Raw genomic sequence first — 16,003 nt, forward strand, 5'->3', positions numbered from 1 at the left:
TACCTAGGAAGAAACATAACAAAGAATGTAAAGGACCTATATAACGAAAACTACAAAGCATTGTTAAGAGAAATCGAAAAAGACACAATGAGATGGAAAAATATTTCTTGTTCTTGGATAGGAAGGATAAATATAATCAAAATGGCCATATTACCCAAAGCAACTTATAAATTTAATGCAATTCCCATCAAAATTCCTATGACATTTCTTAAAGAAATGGAACAAAAAATCATCAGATTTATATGGAACTATAAAAAACCCCGAATAGCCAAAGCAATCCTAAGGGAAAAGAATGAAGCTGGGGGCATTACAATACCTGACTTCAAACTATATTATAGGGCCATGACAATCAAAACAGCATGGTATTGGCAGAAAATAGACACTCAGACCAATGGAACAGAAATAGAAAGTCCAGAAATAAAACCACATATATATGGTCAAATAATTTTTGATAAAGGGGCCAACAACACACAATGGAGAAAAGAAAGCCTCTTCAATAAATGGTGCTGGGAAAACTGGAAAGCCACATGCAAAAGAATGAAACTCAACTACAGCTTGTCCCCATGTACTAAAATTAATTCAAAATGGATCAAAGACCTAAATATAAGACCTGAAACAATAAAGTACATAGAAGAAGACATAGGTACTAAACTCATGGACCTGGATTTTAAAGAGCATTTTATGCATTTGACTCCAAAGGCAAGAGAAGTGAAGGCAAAGATAAATGAATGGGACTACATCAGACTAAAAAGCTTTTGCTCAGCAAGAGAAACTGACAACAAAATAAACAGACAGCCAACTAAATGGGAAATGTTATTTTCAAACAACAGGTCAGATAAGGGCCTAATATCCAAAATCTACAAAGAACTCATAAAACTCAACAACAAACAAACAAACAATCCAATAAAAAGATGGGAAGAGGACATGAACAGACACTTCTCCCAGGAAGAAATACAAATGGCCAACAGATATATGAAAAGATGCTCATCTTCATTAGTTATTAGAGAAATGCAAATGAAAACTACAATGAGATACCACCTCATACCTGTTAGATTAGCTATTATCAACAAGACGGGTAATAGCAAATGTTGGAGAGGCTGTGGAGAAAAAGGAACCCTCATTCACTGTTGGTGGGAATGTAAAGTAATACAACCATTATGGAAGAAAGTATGGTGGTTCCTCAAAAAACTGAAAATAGAACTACCTTATGACCCAGCAATCCCTCTACTGGGTATATACCCCAAAAACTCAGAAACATTGATACGTAAAGACACATGTAGCCCCATGTTCATTGCAGCATTGTTCACAGTGGCCAAGACATGGAAACAACCAAAAAGCCCTTCAATAGAAGACTGGATAAAGAAGATGTGGCACATATACACTATGGAATACTACTCAGCCATAAGAAATGATGACATCAGATCATTTACAACAAAATGGTGGGATCTTGATAACATTATACGAAGTGAAATAAGTAAATCAGAAAAAACCAAGAACTACATGATTCCATACATTGGTGGGACATAAAAACGAGACTAAGAGACATGGACAAGAGTGTGGTGGTTAAAGGGGGGGGGGGAAGAAAGGGGGGAGAGCGTGGGAGGGAAGGAGGGAGAGGGGAAGGGGAGGGGGAGGGACACAAAGAAAACTAGGTAGAGGGTTACGGAGGACAATCTGACTCTGGACGATGGATATGCAACATAATTGAATGACAAGATAACATGGACATGTTTTCCTTGAATATATGTACCCTGATTTATTGATGTCACCCCATTAACATTAATAAAAATTTATTTAAAAAAAATAATAAATAAAGATGTCTCCCTGACTGGTAGTAGGAAGAGGAGGACTCAATAACACTGATCTGTGAAGAAAGCTCAAACTTGAACTTACATAACAAATCTACTAAACAACCCTTGTTTACTTTACTTTTCCTGGTCACCTTCCCATAACTTTGCCTCCAGGTCCAGAAGCCCCCAAACCCATTTTCCTGTGTTTAGACTAAGATGGTCTATAAGCCTCATTCACCTAGCTACCTCCTGGAGGTGAACTGCTTTGTGAACTGCTAATCACACAATAGGCATAAAATTACAACTGTTTTTCTCCCTCTTTTTAAATTCATCTTTTATCAGCGGGTGGGTGCAGTGCGCAGAACGTGATGCTGGTGTCCCGGTCTTCAGGACCTTCCAGAAGTGCCTCTCTCTAAGTGGTACCTGGGGTTACCTCCTTTGATGGATCCCTGGTGCTGTCCTCCATTTCTAGAAACTCGTAAACAGCATTACTGACCCAGAAAGACACAGTGGCAGTTTTAAAATATTATTTTATAAGTCACAGTTTGTACAAATAGAGACAATTTCTCCCCTCACACCCTGTAGTTTGTCTAATCAGCTAAGGCAAGAGTTAACAAACAATGGCCCACTGGCCAGACCAGACCCATTTTCTAATTTTGTTAATAAAGTTTTATTGGAACCCAGGCATGCTTGTCTCTTTCTGTATTGTCTGTGGCTGCTTTCCCTCTACAACAGCAGAGCTGAGTAGTTGCAACCAAGGCATGTGGCCTGCAAAGCCTAAAATAGTTACTATCTGGCTCTTTACAGAAAATGTTTGCTGAATCCTAGTCTAGGCTATTAGAGATGCAGTCTGGCCACTGCAGACCATCAGAACTATAGGTACAGTTTGCTGATGTAGAAAGTGAAGAACAAGCAGACATACAGGCAGCTTGGCCCCTGCAGTTGGCACCTGGCCAGCTTCATCTATTGATCTCACTGCCTGGATCTTGGCAATGGAATTCCATCCCTGGTTAGCAGATCAGGAGGGATGTTGGCTTAGAAGTCGGGAGAGCTGGGTTGTGGTCTGGCTCTACCTTGAACTTGCTGTATGACCCTGATTAAGCTACTCTACTCTGACTACTCTCAGTTTCCCTACTTCTCAGGCAAGGGGTTGAATGCCTGGGAAAGAGAGAGAGAAGGGAAGGGGGGGTGGAGAAGCAGATGGTTATTTCTCCTGTGTGCTCTGACCAATAATCAAACCTGGGACATTAACCTGCTGGGCTGACGCTCTACCAATGAGCCAGCTGACCAGGGCCACATGAGCTAGATTAACAGGACAAAATGACCAATTTTTTTATATATGTAGGTATGGTGGTTCCCCAAGAATATGGGACCTGAAGATATGTTGAGCAGTTGAATCTTATATGTCATTGTGGACTGCAGGGGTTTGGGAATTCAAAGAGAAAGCAGGCAGTTCACAGGTAGGTGAGAAAAAGCAAACATGATGAATTAATTCTTGCTTGGCAACCCAGAAACAATGGGACACAGAGGGGAGTCTAACAGATGGACTTGCTTGGATCCTCCCTGTCTGTCACACTTAAACCACATATGCTAAGGTGAATATGTTAAGTTTCCTTCCTGAAGCAGGTTTTTCTATCTGAATTCCATTAGGCAGGTAAAGGTGAAGGTTAAAAAAACCCAAACCAAAACAAACAAAAATACCCATTTTGAATTTGTTAAATCTTGAAATAATCTGCATGCCAGTGGTTGCACATTTACAACTGTGTGTGTGTGAGAGTGTGTGTGTGTCTGTATCATATCAGAATGTTGAAATGTCTCTCAGTGGGCAGGTCATATCTGAGCGTTTGTAAGAAGGTCTCAGAGATTAGAAATAAGGAAAGGAAATTCGCTGATGGACTTAAAAAAACACACAAATATTTTAAAACCACTGTTTCTAAGAGTAAAGAATATCGTGCCTGACCAGTGGTGGCACAGTGGATAGAGCAGTAACCTAGTACACTGAGGTCCCAGGTCCAAAACCCTAAGGTCACTGGCTTGAGCATGGGCAAATCCAGTTTGAGTGCAAGCTCACCAGCTTGGCTTGAGCCCAAGGGGTCACTGGCTTGAGAAAGAAGTCACTGGCTTAGTTGGAGTATCCTCCCCCCCCCCCCCCCAGGTCAAGGCACATATAAGAAGCAATCAATGAACAACTAAAGTGATGCAACAATGAGTTGATGCTTCTTATCTCTCTCTCTCTCTCTTAAAAAAAAAAGAGTAGAGGATATTGCAGTTGAGCCTTCTCCTTCTGTTGTCTACTGTTGGGTAATACAAACAACAACAATAATAATAAAGGCTGGTACTACTGAATGCTTACTGTGTGCCAGGAGCTGTTCTAAATCTTCAAACATGCATAAACCCATTTAATCCTCAGAACAACCCTGTAAGGGAAACAGTATTACTATCCCCATTTTATAATGGAGAAACCTGGGGACGAAGTTAAAAGGCTCATCTGAGGCGACACAGTAGAGTCAAGATTAGAGTTGAGGCGTCTGGCTCCAAAGCCCACACTGTCTGTGGCAGGGCTGCACTGCTGGGCACGTGGATCTGTCTGGTGAGCGAGTGGGAAAGATCAGGACTGCGGGGAGCCTGACATGGAAGCACAGTCTTGTCTTTCATGAAACGTTCTCAGATTTGGAGGAGGCTGGGGGTGTCTTGGGAAGGAGCACAAGCTGTGATTCTGCTGGGATTCAGGCGGGTCTGAGTAGGTAGTCATCTGTTGTTTCTTGCTTTTCTCTGATAGACTGTAACTCCTCTAGGACAGGGACCATGTTTCCTTTGTCCACTGTTGTATTTCCAATGCCCTGTACAGTGCTTGAGCATCATATGTCCTGAGTAAATGCATGGTGAATGAATGAATAAAAGAATGAACTAGTGTGTGAGTGAGTTGCCTGTTGGTCAAAAAACAAACTACAGAGTCTGACATGGTACAGTCTGGTCAAGGGCAAGTCAGTCATTCAGCATCTGAAGAAATCAGCAGGGCTTCCTGGAGGAGGTGGCAGAAGAATGGACTTTCAGGTGGGAACATGTGCCAAAGGCTCATTGTTTGCAGCTCTGGCCCAAGCAATCACAGACACCTCCCCTGCAGAGGGGGACCACACAGGCAATGCACTGAGCTGACAAACACCTTCCTACTTGGCCTGGGACTTTGGCTGGAGCACGTTCTTCCATCCAGCTTTGGCACCACATGGTCCCTCGTGTCGGCCAAGGATGCCTGCCCGTCTGCTCCTGCTCCCTCTCCCCTTATCAGCTGAAGATGAACTCCACAGAGCTCCCTGTCAACCGAAGCACAAGCCATTCCCTTGTAGGGCAAAGGCTGGTGATCTTTTGCAACAATATTTCATAATTTATATATTTGATTAAAATGCAGAACCTGTGCCAGCAGCCTGCATAATCTAACATATTGGGATCATTTGCTGCTTGTGTCACTCTTCTATTTTAAAACTTTCCATATTTGAACTGGTGGAAGTACATCCTTCACATTTATTAAACTTTTCCCATCAAAACAGTTTAGTAAGTCTCCATCATCTTCCATAGAATTAAACAGAAAAGGCCACAGTAGAACCTCTGAGACATTTCCTTTAGGGAATACCATTTTATTTAGGCCTTTGAAAACATTTGTGTTTTCATGCCAGTAATTAAAAAAATATCAAGACAAATGAGATATTTAGTGGCATGGTAATTACTTCAAGATGAGCTTTGCGACTTGGCTTCTAGCCTTGCTCTTCACAGCAGCTCTTTCCCGGCCTCTCAGGAGCCTCCAGCCCCCAGTCCTGGGATGGTCTTAGTCCCTTAGGCTCCCTGGTTAACTCTCTTCCAGTTTCTCTGATGCTGCCTTCTGTGCTTTGGTCCCATGTTTTATTCATTCCCCTCTTTGGAGAACTGAGCCAGCTCCTCTTTGCCTTTCTTTGCCACCTCCAGCTCTAACCAGCCTCTCTTTTTCACAAGGGGCCTGTTTCATGTGAACTGGGTGTGGCTGTTTTTTGAATCCTTCCTCCATTGGCTGACTGGCATGGTGATCAAGGCCAATCACAGTACCCCAGCTGTGTATGCATAGTAATTGGTCCAAAGAGAGGCACATAACCCACATTGTTCCAATCAGAGTCATTTCCAGAAAGCCCAGATGGAGATCCTTCCTTTTCATTGTGTTCATTGGCTCCAAGGGTAAAAGTGACCCTAGCTGCTGCTGGCAGTATGTCTGCTACCACTTGGGTGAATCTGCCTAAGGGTGAGGCTGACATGGAGAAAAAGGCAAGAGATGGAGAAAGGAAATAGGTCCTTCCTTCCTTCCTTCCTTCCTTCCTTCCTTCCTTCCTTCCTTCCTTCCTTCCTTCCTTCCCTCCCTCCCTCCCTCCCTCCCTCTTTCCCTTTCTCCCTTCCTTCCTTTTTCTTTTCTTTTTCTTTTTTTTTTTTGACAGAGACAGAGAAAGAAACAGATAGGGACAGACAGAAAGGGAGAGAGACGAGAAGCATCAAGTCTTCGTGTGGCTTAGTCTCCTTAGTTGTTCATTGATTTCTTTCTCATATGTGCCTTGACTCCAGCTGAGCCCAGTGACCCCTTGCTCATGCCAGCAACCTTGAGCTTCAAGCCAGTGACCTTTGGGCTTAGGCCTATGATTTTGCACTCAAGCCAGCAACCTCGTGCTCAAACTGGATGAGCCAGCGCTCTAGCCAGTGACCCTGGGGTTTTGAACTGGAATCCTCTGTGTCCCAGTCTGACACTCTATCCACCGTGCCACCTCTTGGTCAGGCAGGAAGCAGGTTCTTAACATCATAATTTGAACTACTGGATCTAGTTGTTCCTGAAGTTGGTCCTTCCTTTGCATTTTCTGACTAGAAACTAAATTCTAGAATGTAGATTCCCTCTAATTTGGAGGGGGTGTTGGGGAGTTTAAATAGTTTGAATTGGATTTCCCTCACTTGCAACAAGAGAGGCCTAGATAATATTTCTTCTGTCTGCAAGTCTACATCCTTTCTTTTATAAGAAAACAACATTGTCCCAGGCTCAGAACAAAGAAACACTTTATGCTGAGGGCCTGCAGGTGTTGCTATCCTAGAATGGATGGACTCAAACAAGGAGCTCATTTTCCTGGACAGAACCTGACTGAATGCAAACCACAGGTGTAATGAAAGAGCAGGCGCACATCTTCCTTCCACAGAAAGTCTCCAGTCTGGGCTTTTCAAAGGCAGAGGCGTGGAATGGTACACATGCCAATGCACAGTCTTGTCTTTCAATATTTGTCTTTTTCATATTTGAAGCCAAACATTTGGAGCCAAAGTCTGATAACCCAGTGAGTCAAGTACTCTTGTCACTATCATTTGAGTCCCCGTGGGACAGATTCAATTAAAAACCCAAATGAACTAGGGAGAGTAATGGCTTCAGAAATGTGTGAGTTACTCGAAATGTAAAACTTCTGGGTATCAGTCACATAGATTTTGACTACCATTAACAAGGTCCCCACTAAGGAGAAACCATCTGATGAGGATATATATCCTAGTTTGTACAAATGCATCACCCTGCTTAAAGGATAAGGAAATAGTTGTCATTGTAACAGCAAGCCTAGCGGTGACATAACCAAGGATCCAAGCTCTGTTTAACTCTTAGCTCCATAATCCTCAGTTATTGGCTTGGTTCATGCATCTCCTCAAGGTTCTAAGATGGCACCAGGACTTTCAACTCAACAGCACCCAGCTTAAGAAGAGGCTGATTCCAAAATATAAAATTATATTTGTGAATCATAGGGGCATGTCAAAGGAACATAGCCAGTTTGAAGGGCTTTCTTTGGCCAAATCGGGAATAATTTTAGCATCAAAATAAATAATGATAGTAATAGATAATAAACAATTTGATAAAATAGAAATCTATAACTCTAAACTGATTAAGTAAATAGGGAGAAAATAGAGCTTTTCCTTATATTAGAATGCTAAGTAATAAACTTGAAGGAACGATTGAATTAAATAAACCAACATTTGGCAATTATCATGGTAATCATTAATTCAGTCAAACACCAATGTATGTTTAAGAACCAATGGGTGGAATTTTCACGAGGAGTGAGGTATTTACATAGTCTCAAAGTACCTTCCCCAAACTGCTTATTAAATACAAAGAGAAAAAGAGTAACTTGACACTGGAAAAATCTAGCACAATCACGTATTTAAAATTAATATTGATACTAATAAAATAAAAATAATCTTATTTTCTGATAGGGTGTAATGAAAACAGCACCACTTTTATGGCATTCCTGCCAAAAATGTATAACCTGAATCTAATTATGAGAGACTATCAGACAAACCCAATTTGATGGACATTCTACTCAATAAGTGTGGCCTTTAATATTCTAAGATGTCAAGATCATAAATGTCAAAGAAAGAATGAGGAGCAACTCCAAATTACAGGAGACTAAAGAGACAAGATAACTAAATGAAACACATAATCCTGGACTGGATCTTTTGGTTATAAAAACCTTATTGGACAATTGGTAAAATTTGAGTTATATCTGAGGACTAGATGATAGAATGTTAATTTTTTATTTTGTGTGTGGTATGTGGGAGAATGTTCTTGTTTGTAGGAATTGCACACTAAACTATTTAGGAGTGATTGGGCATTGTGTCAGACACACCCTTAAATGGTTCAAGAGGAAAAGTTCTTTGTTCTTGTAAGGTTTGGTAAGTTTAAAATATCAAAAGAAAAGGAAAGCAGAGCTGTTTCCTCCAGAGCATCTCTTTTCATTAAGGGAGAAAACTTTTTTAAGCAACTGATGATGGAGAAGCCCCCATGGCCAGGATTGGGTTACATGTCCTTTCTCCAGCTGAAAAGGAGTCTGGGAAAGTGACTTTATATAATGGGAAGCAGACTCTTCCCACTGGGACAGGAAGTGGGGGTGGAGAATAGCAACATGTCAGCGGCCAACAGTGTCTGGCTTACTTTGAAGTTTTTATATTTGGTGAAGGCCACTTTGGAATACAGGGCCATCAGCGACACTGACTCATCCAAGAGCCCTAGGCTATTTGTTCTTTCATTTCGTTGCTAGGTGTTGTACTAAGGGCTGGAGAGGCAAAGATGTGCCTATATTCTCAAGAAGTTCATAAGGGAGCCTTCCATGATCTAATAATTATAGCACAGCAGAATCAGCACAATGATCAGGGTAAGCCTGGGGTATTGTGACAGCACAGATGAACCTAAAATACCCAGAGGGGAGGGTAAGGCCAGGGAAATGTTACTAGAGATGCAAGTGATGGGAATGATGACTGCTCCTCTTGCTGACAAAGAGGATGAATCAGGTACCAGTTAACACTGTAATGTTTTAAAGCACTTGTCTTCCCAACTCTGGTACAGAGTCCCACTCAGCTGTGGTGCAAGAGGCAGCAATTGAGCACAGTGTGGGGAGCTCCTAAGGAAACAGGGTGAGTGATGGTGCAGAGACAGGGAAGGCCTGGGGTGCATACAGGGACCTGCAGGCTGTTCATTTACTTCCTAAGAGGGGAGCAGGAAGCAAGGTGGGTGGAGGCAGGAAATTTAAGAAACTTGATTACAAGGCTAAGAAATTTCATCTTGTGTGTGTGCAGTAGGGAGCTACTGAGTGTTCTGCAAATAAGTGGATGATTAGGCTTTCTGAGCAGTTCACCGGAGAGGTATGTGTGGAGGGTGAGTTTGTGGCAGGAAGACTCACTAGGAAACTGTTGTCAGGCTGGAAAGAAGATGTTCAAGGTGAAATATGACTTGGGGATGGAGGCAAAGAGATAGTGGGAAACAGAGGACTGTACCAAGTGACCCATCAGGGGAGCAGAGGGTAGTGTGAGGACTCAGGTGTTCCAAATGCAAGGATGGGGTGTCATTAGTAGACATGGGAAGGCAGGAGCATGCTCTGGGTGGGGTCCATGGGGTCTGTTGAGGGTCATCACTGCCACCCATAATGGTGTGACAAAATCAAGTAGGCATCATGCTGGGGTTTCAGCAGAGGAGAGATCATGTATTTGATAAACTTGTCTAGCTGTCACCAACCCCTGCTTAAAACTCTTAAGGCTCCCCATTGCTTCTAGAACAGAGACCAGTCCTTTCTGTCCCTCACAAAACTGGAGTACTGCTAAGGCCTCAGTGCGAATCTAATGCCCACCACTATTTGTGCTCTTGCTATACCAGTCTTCTCTCAGTCCCATGCACAGGCCATGGTCACCATTGTATCTCTAACACCAGTATCGAATGAACTGGTGCTGCTTTAGCCCCAAGGCCTTGGCACATGCCATCCTCATATCCGTCTTTAACCACTGTCCTTTTCCTCTTTGCCTACTTAGGTATACTTACTCTTTTATATCAGTTCTAAATGTCACTTTCTTAGGAGCACAGCTTTGACATCCCCAACTAGGTCTAATATCTTGTGTGTGTGTGTGTGTGTGTGTGTGTGTGTGACAGAGACATAGAGACAGATAGAGACAGACAGGCTGGAAGGGAGAGAGATGAGAAGCATCAATTCTTCAATGTGGCTCTTTAGTCTCCTTGGTTGTTCATTGACTGCTTTCTCATATGTGCCTTGTCTGGGAGGCTATAGCAGAGTGAGTGACCCCTTGCTCAAGACATTGACCTTGGGCTCAAGCCAGTGACCATGGGGTCATGTCTATGATCCCACGCTCAAGCCAGCAACCTCATGCTCAAGCTGGTGAGTCCCCACTCAAGCCGGATGAGCCCGCACTCAAGCCAGTGACTTTGGGGCTTTGAACCTGGGTCCTTTGTGCCCCAGTCCAATGCTCTATCCACTGTGCCACTGCCTGGTCAGGCTCTAATATCTTTTATATACTGTATTTTATAGCAACATGTGCCTCTATAGCATCCACAGTAGCTGTAATTTTATATTGACTATGGGAATATTTATCTAAGGCTCATCTCCTTCGGATTGTAAAATCTAGGGGGAAGTGTTCTTTTTTTGAGTGTTATACTTCTGTAGTCAGCATGGGAATTTGAACTCCGTAGTACTCAGTGAAGATTTGCAGAATGAATGAATGAGTGAGTGAGTGAATGAATGACTATTCCACTGATGTTTCTGGGAAGGGACCGAGAAGCAGTTTATGCTCGAGAAGCACTTTCTAGGACAGATAGAATTTTAACAGAAGTTGGTCTTCAAGTAACTGGCTCAGAACTAGCAAAAGCATGGTGGGGTGTGCTTGATCAAAGGGAGTTTCTGAATATCTAGGAGAAATAGGCAAATAGAAATCGAGAGAAACTAGGGGTCATAAGACCAGAAAGGCAGTTAAGCCATTTTAGATGGATTCAAACATCAGGGTTAGAGCTTGGTTCTTAGCTAGAGAGACAATGGGGAGCCATGGAGGGTGGGTGAGGAGATGACACACTCACAGCTTCGCTTTGAGAAGGCAGACATTACAGAGAATATAAGTGTGGCTGCAGAGAAGGTAGAAGCAGAAAGCCACCTTAGAAGGGTACTGCAGTAGCTTTGGTCAAATTTGCAAAGCACATGGATGAGTCTATTGCAGATAAAAGATGATGAGAGTGAAATTTGGGTGGTAAAATTCAAGAGAGTTGGCAACAGAGAGTAAGTTTAAGAAAGAAACGAGACTGTGAGTCCCTAGGACTCATGTCTTTTTATTTTTATTTTTTTGGTCTTTATAGCTACAGTAGAAAAGATGTCTTTCTTAGAAATTGTGAAAAGGAAATGAACTTGGGGCTGCAAATGCTCAGAGAGGCCGTAGAAAGAGAAAAATCTTGCCCTAAGACCTATTCTAGTTGGCTCATTTGATGTTCAGTTGGCAACATTTAAAAATGGAGAGGTATCTCATAAAAATTTAGTATTTTTTAAGGTCTGTTCAACCAAATCACCATGGCTCATGTGGCCCTGTTTGGCAGCTCCCCAACACTACCTGGTCTTATTCCCAGAGGGGTTCACTTATTACCTGCTTGGGCTCTGAGGGCCGCTGAGTCCGGTCCAGGAGGCTGCTTTTTGGTATACCATGAAATACAACATGCACGTTTCCATCAGTGATCGGGGGGATCCTGAACTGGGGATGAGGATTCTGCTCCAAGCCCCTACATTCTCCAAAGAAATCTGACGAGATACATTGATGAAGGGGTGCACCAGCATTTACAGTGCCTTTTGCCAGCATCAGCATTCAGGGTGAAGGGGCCAAATGGATACTACAACATCACTTCATCAGTGTAAATATCAATAATTAGATGAGGGTGTACATGGACTGCATAAAATGTTTATTGATATTTATCATGCCAAAAAAAGAGTTTTTATTTAACATTCAAATTCCATTTGAAAGGAGGCAAGGCAACAAACGATCGTTAGGATCCCAGCCGGTTCCTGGAGGAGCTCCCAGGCTCACAAAAAAGCACGCACATTCTACAGCTATGTGATTAGATCACTCAGAACTGCATTCTGGGAAACTCCTAGAGAGCCCTTGCAGGATGCCTACTGTGTCTTTAGTTGGTAGATGGGAAACAACAGCAACAAAAACAAAGTAACTCCATCCTCAGGCTTCTTGGAACATTTCTGGCTTTGCAACTATTGACCCTCAAGGATCCACCACCACCCAACCTAGAATATATGTGCATATATATTCTCACTGAAAAAAAAAAATCACTGATTTTGTTGCTTGCTGGCTGTCACATCAGACAGAGCCTTAGGATGGCCTCAGCGCACCTGGCTTTTCTTCTCAGTGGGCACCTGTGGATTCTGGCCAAGGACAGGCAGCCCTTCAGGAGCGTTTGGACTTGCTGCAGGTTGGGCACAGAAGCTGACCCTTGGTGACAATGTACGCCCGGCCACTCAGCTGCTGCTCGCAGCCCTCACACACAAAGTGCTTCCGGTGCCACGCCAGGTCTTCCACACGCTGGTAATCCTCCGAGAATATTATCTGGGGAGGAGAGCAGGAGACATGAGTGTAGTAGAGACAGTGTGTAGAGGGCAACTTGCAGGATGCTGGTTTATCCTTTCCTATTCTTGTTTTGACCTTTAAGTGCCTCAGTGAAGAAATCTTACATCAATCTGTGGTATCTGGTGAAGGTCACGGTTGCATCTTAGCTTCTTGATGGAAAGAAAAGTTCTTCACCATCAGGAGGCTTTACTTACCTAGGCTCTGGGATACTCTCTGGGTTCACTCCAAAGCCCAGCTGTGTTCAGAGACAATATTAAATACCCTGGTGAGCTTAACAATAGAGGTCAGTCTTAAGAGCAAGAGCACACAGGTTCACTAGAGCTCAGGATAAAGTAACACTTTGGAATACATCTATGGTGAGGAACCCTGAGGATCAGAAAGAGCAAATAACATCCTGGTTAAATGTGCCTTTGGATGTTGGGGTCAAACAGGACCAGGTGTAAAGTTTCACTTAAAACACTTCACTCTGTGACTTGAGGCAAATTCTGTAATCTCCCCGTCTCAGTTTCCACATCTGTAGAATGGGGATTTTATGAGAGCTGCATGGGCACATGAAGTGCCTGGAATCCTGAGGGTGCAAAGTCAGTGCTGCGACGGTCACTGAGCTGTGTGAGCTGCACTTTTCTCACCTGTAAAATGGAGAGGAGATGAGAACTGTCTCTCCCTAAAGGTAGTAGCCACACATAAAGTATGTAGCCAATTACTGAGCCACTGTAAGCCCTTAACAAATGGTAGAGTGTTGTTACAGTGAATATACTATTGTCCCCACAAAAATGAGGCTGTGGTGTAGGTCTGCAGACAATCCTCTTCCCTTTTTAGGGTTGCCCCACTGCCCAGCCCCCCTGGCCCTCACCTCATCGCAGCCGGAGCACCGGGGCCGGACGCTCTCGCAGTAATGACGGCCGCACCAGGGCGCCCCGTTCTTCCAGAAGTAGATGAGGTCCACCAGCGGCTCAGAGCACTTGACGCACACAAAGCAGGCAGGATGCCACTGCTTGCTGTAGCCGGCTCTGTCCGAGTAGACCACGGGGCTGTCGCCAGGGGCCACTCCCTTGCAGAGCTCACAGACCTAGAAGAGACAAGGCAATCAGGAGAGCGAAGTGACACAGGCTAGAATTTCAACTCCGGTCTCTTTACTTCCTGGGTGACTTTGAGCAAGCTACTGTACCTCTCTGTTCCTCAGTTTTCTCATCTGAGAAGTGGGATAACATTGCCTACCTATTGAAGACTAAAGTACTTGTTTAACACAGTGATTCTCAACCTTTTTATTCTCAGGAAGGATGCTTTATACTCTAAAACACAATATAAAGACTTTTTTTTTTCATATGGGTAATGGCTATCAAAATTTACCAGGAAAAAAAATTAAAACTGAAAAAAATTATATAATAATTCATTAAAAAAATAAACCAATATGTTACTATAAATATTTGTAATTAAAAAATAATTCTATTTTCCTAAACAGAAAAATTTAGTGAGCAGAGTGGCACTGTTTTACATTTTTGCAAATCTCTTTAATGGCCGGCTCAACTGAGGACCTCTGGGTTCTTGTAACTGTTTTCACTTTTCATCTTTTGCATAATGTTGTTTTCTTTGAAATATATGAAGAAAATCTGGCCTCACACTGATATAAAGCTGGAAAAGGGAGGAGTATTTTCATTGACTCTCTAGAAAACTGTGTCTAGTTTTCTTGATTCTATATCAAATTTCAAGTGTCAGTTTTCCAAAAGTTAGTTAATTTGAAATTTGAGACCACATCAATCAACCTTTCATCCTTGTTACATGAAAACCCACTGGTCCACCTTGCACTTTGAATAGATTTTTTACCCATGTATGATTATTTTGAAATAAACTTTAAATTTTAGACCAGTTTAGACTTACAGAAAAATTGTGAAGATGGTAGAGAGAGCTATCATATACCCACACTCAGTTTTCTTTGTTCTTAACATCTTACGTTAATATGGTCACGTATATTGGTCACAGTAATAATGGTATGTTATTATTAACTAAAGTCCAAACTTTATTCATATAATCTTAGTTTTTGCCTAATGCCCTTTTACTGTCCCAAGACCCCATCCAGGAACCATATTACATTTAGTTGTCATGTCTCCTTACGCTCTTCCTGGCTGTGACAGTTCGCTGACTTTCCTTGTTCGTAATGACCTCGACAGGTTAGAGGAGTACTTCTCAGACATTTTATAGAATAAACCTCAACTGGGTTTTGTCTGAGGTTGTCATCATTAAATTTGGAGGAAAAGCACAGAGGTAAATGGTCAACCTCATCACATCCTACCCAGGGTAATGGGTTCATTAAATCCTTTGAGTCATTTTGGAGTTATCACCTGCTCCTCAGAACTCTGATGATGGTGATGATGGCTATCATTTCCGTGGGCAGGTCTGTGTCCAGCACTGTGCTCAGAATCTTGCAGTCATTACTAATACCCCTTAGAGAAACCCAAGAGAGTTATTTCCCTTTCTAGAGTTCTCTCCCTTTTAGGGAGATTATTATTTCCCCCCAGATATGGCAAAACTGAGGTTCAGAGAGACTCAGCCACTGTTTAGTAACATACAACTGATAGGAGGCGAAGCTGGGATTTGAACACTGCCCCCAAAGCTAAGGTTTATTCTGCTACCCTATATTGATCAGGTATTGGCAAACCATGGCTGTGGCCAAACCTGACCATGGCCTGTTCTTATAGGACCCACCAGAGAAGAACGGTTTTTATGTTTGAACGCCAATTCAGTGAAATGTTTTTTTGAAAACTAAGTGCATTTTTCTCATTAGCAGACCTGTGTTATGCACTAAATTATGTCTCCGCCAAATTTCCATGTTGAATTCATCTGTTGAAGCCCTAACTCCAATGTGACTATATTTGGAAAAAGGACCTTTCAGGAAGTAACTAAGGTTAAATGAGGTCATAAACTTGAGACCCTAATCAGGACTGGTGTCCTTACAAGAGGAGAAACCAGAGATCAAGCTACTTCTCTCTTTTTCTTTCTCTTCCTGGATATTCACAGGAAAGGCCGAGTGAGGACACAATGAGAAGGCAGCCACCTGAAATCCAGGAAAAGAGGTCTCACCAGAAACCAACCCTGCCAGCATCTTGATCTTGAACTTTCAGCCTTCAGAACTGTGAGAAAGTACATTTCTGTGGTTTAATGGTCCATGGGCCATTTGGTACCGGTCCGCAGAGAAAGAATAAATAACTTACATTATTTCCATTTTATTTATATTTAAGTCTAAACGATGTTTTATTTTTTAAAAATGACCAGATTCTCTCTGTTACATCCGT

General features: G+C 42.5%; 1 protein-coding gene across 1 annotated transcript in view; it reads right to left on the reverse strand.

The window, feature by feature from the left end:
* Positions 1-12,019: 12,019 nt before the first annotated feature.
* Positions 12,020-16,003, reverse strand: part of LMCD1 (LIM and cysteine rich domains 1) — a 69,339-nt gene continuing 65,355 nt past the window's right edge. Inside the window, exons 5-6 of the mRNA XM_066245643.1 lie at positions 13,567-13,782; positions 12,020-12,692 (exon numbers count right to left, since the gene is read on the reverse strand). Coding sequence (XP_066101740.1) covers positions 12,534-12,692; positions 13,567-13,782 — 375 coding nt within the window. The 3' untranslated portion in view covers positions 12,020-12,533. The remainder of the gene's footprint in view (positions 12,693-13,566; positions 13,783-16,003) is intronic.

The sequence above is a fragment of the Saccopteryx bilineata genome, chromosome 10 (genome assembly GCF_036850765.1).
Source record: "Saccopteryx bilineata isolate mSacBil1 chromosome 10, mSacBil1_pri_phased_curated, whole genome shotgun sequence".
Classification (NCBI taxonomy): domain Eukaryota; kingdom Metazoa; phylum Chordata; class Mammalia; order Chiroptera; family Emballonuridae; genus Saccopteryx; species Saccopteryx bilineata.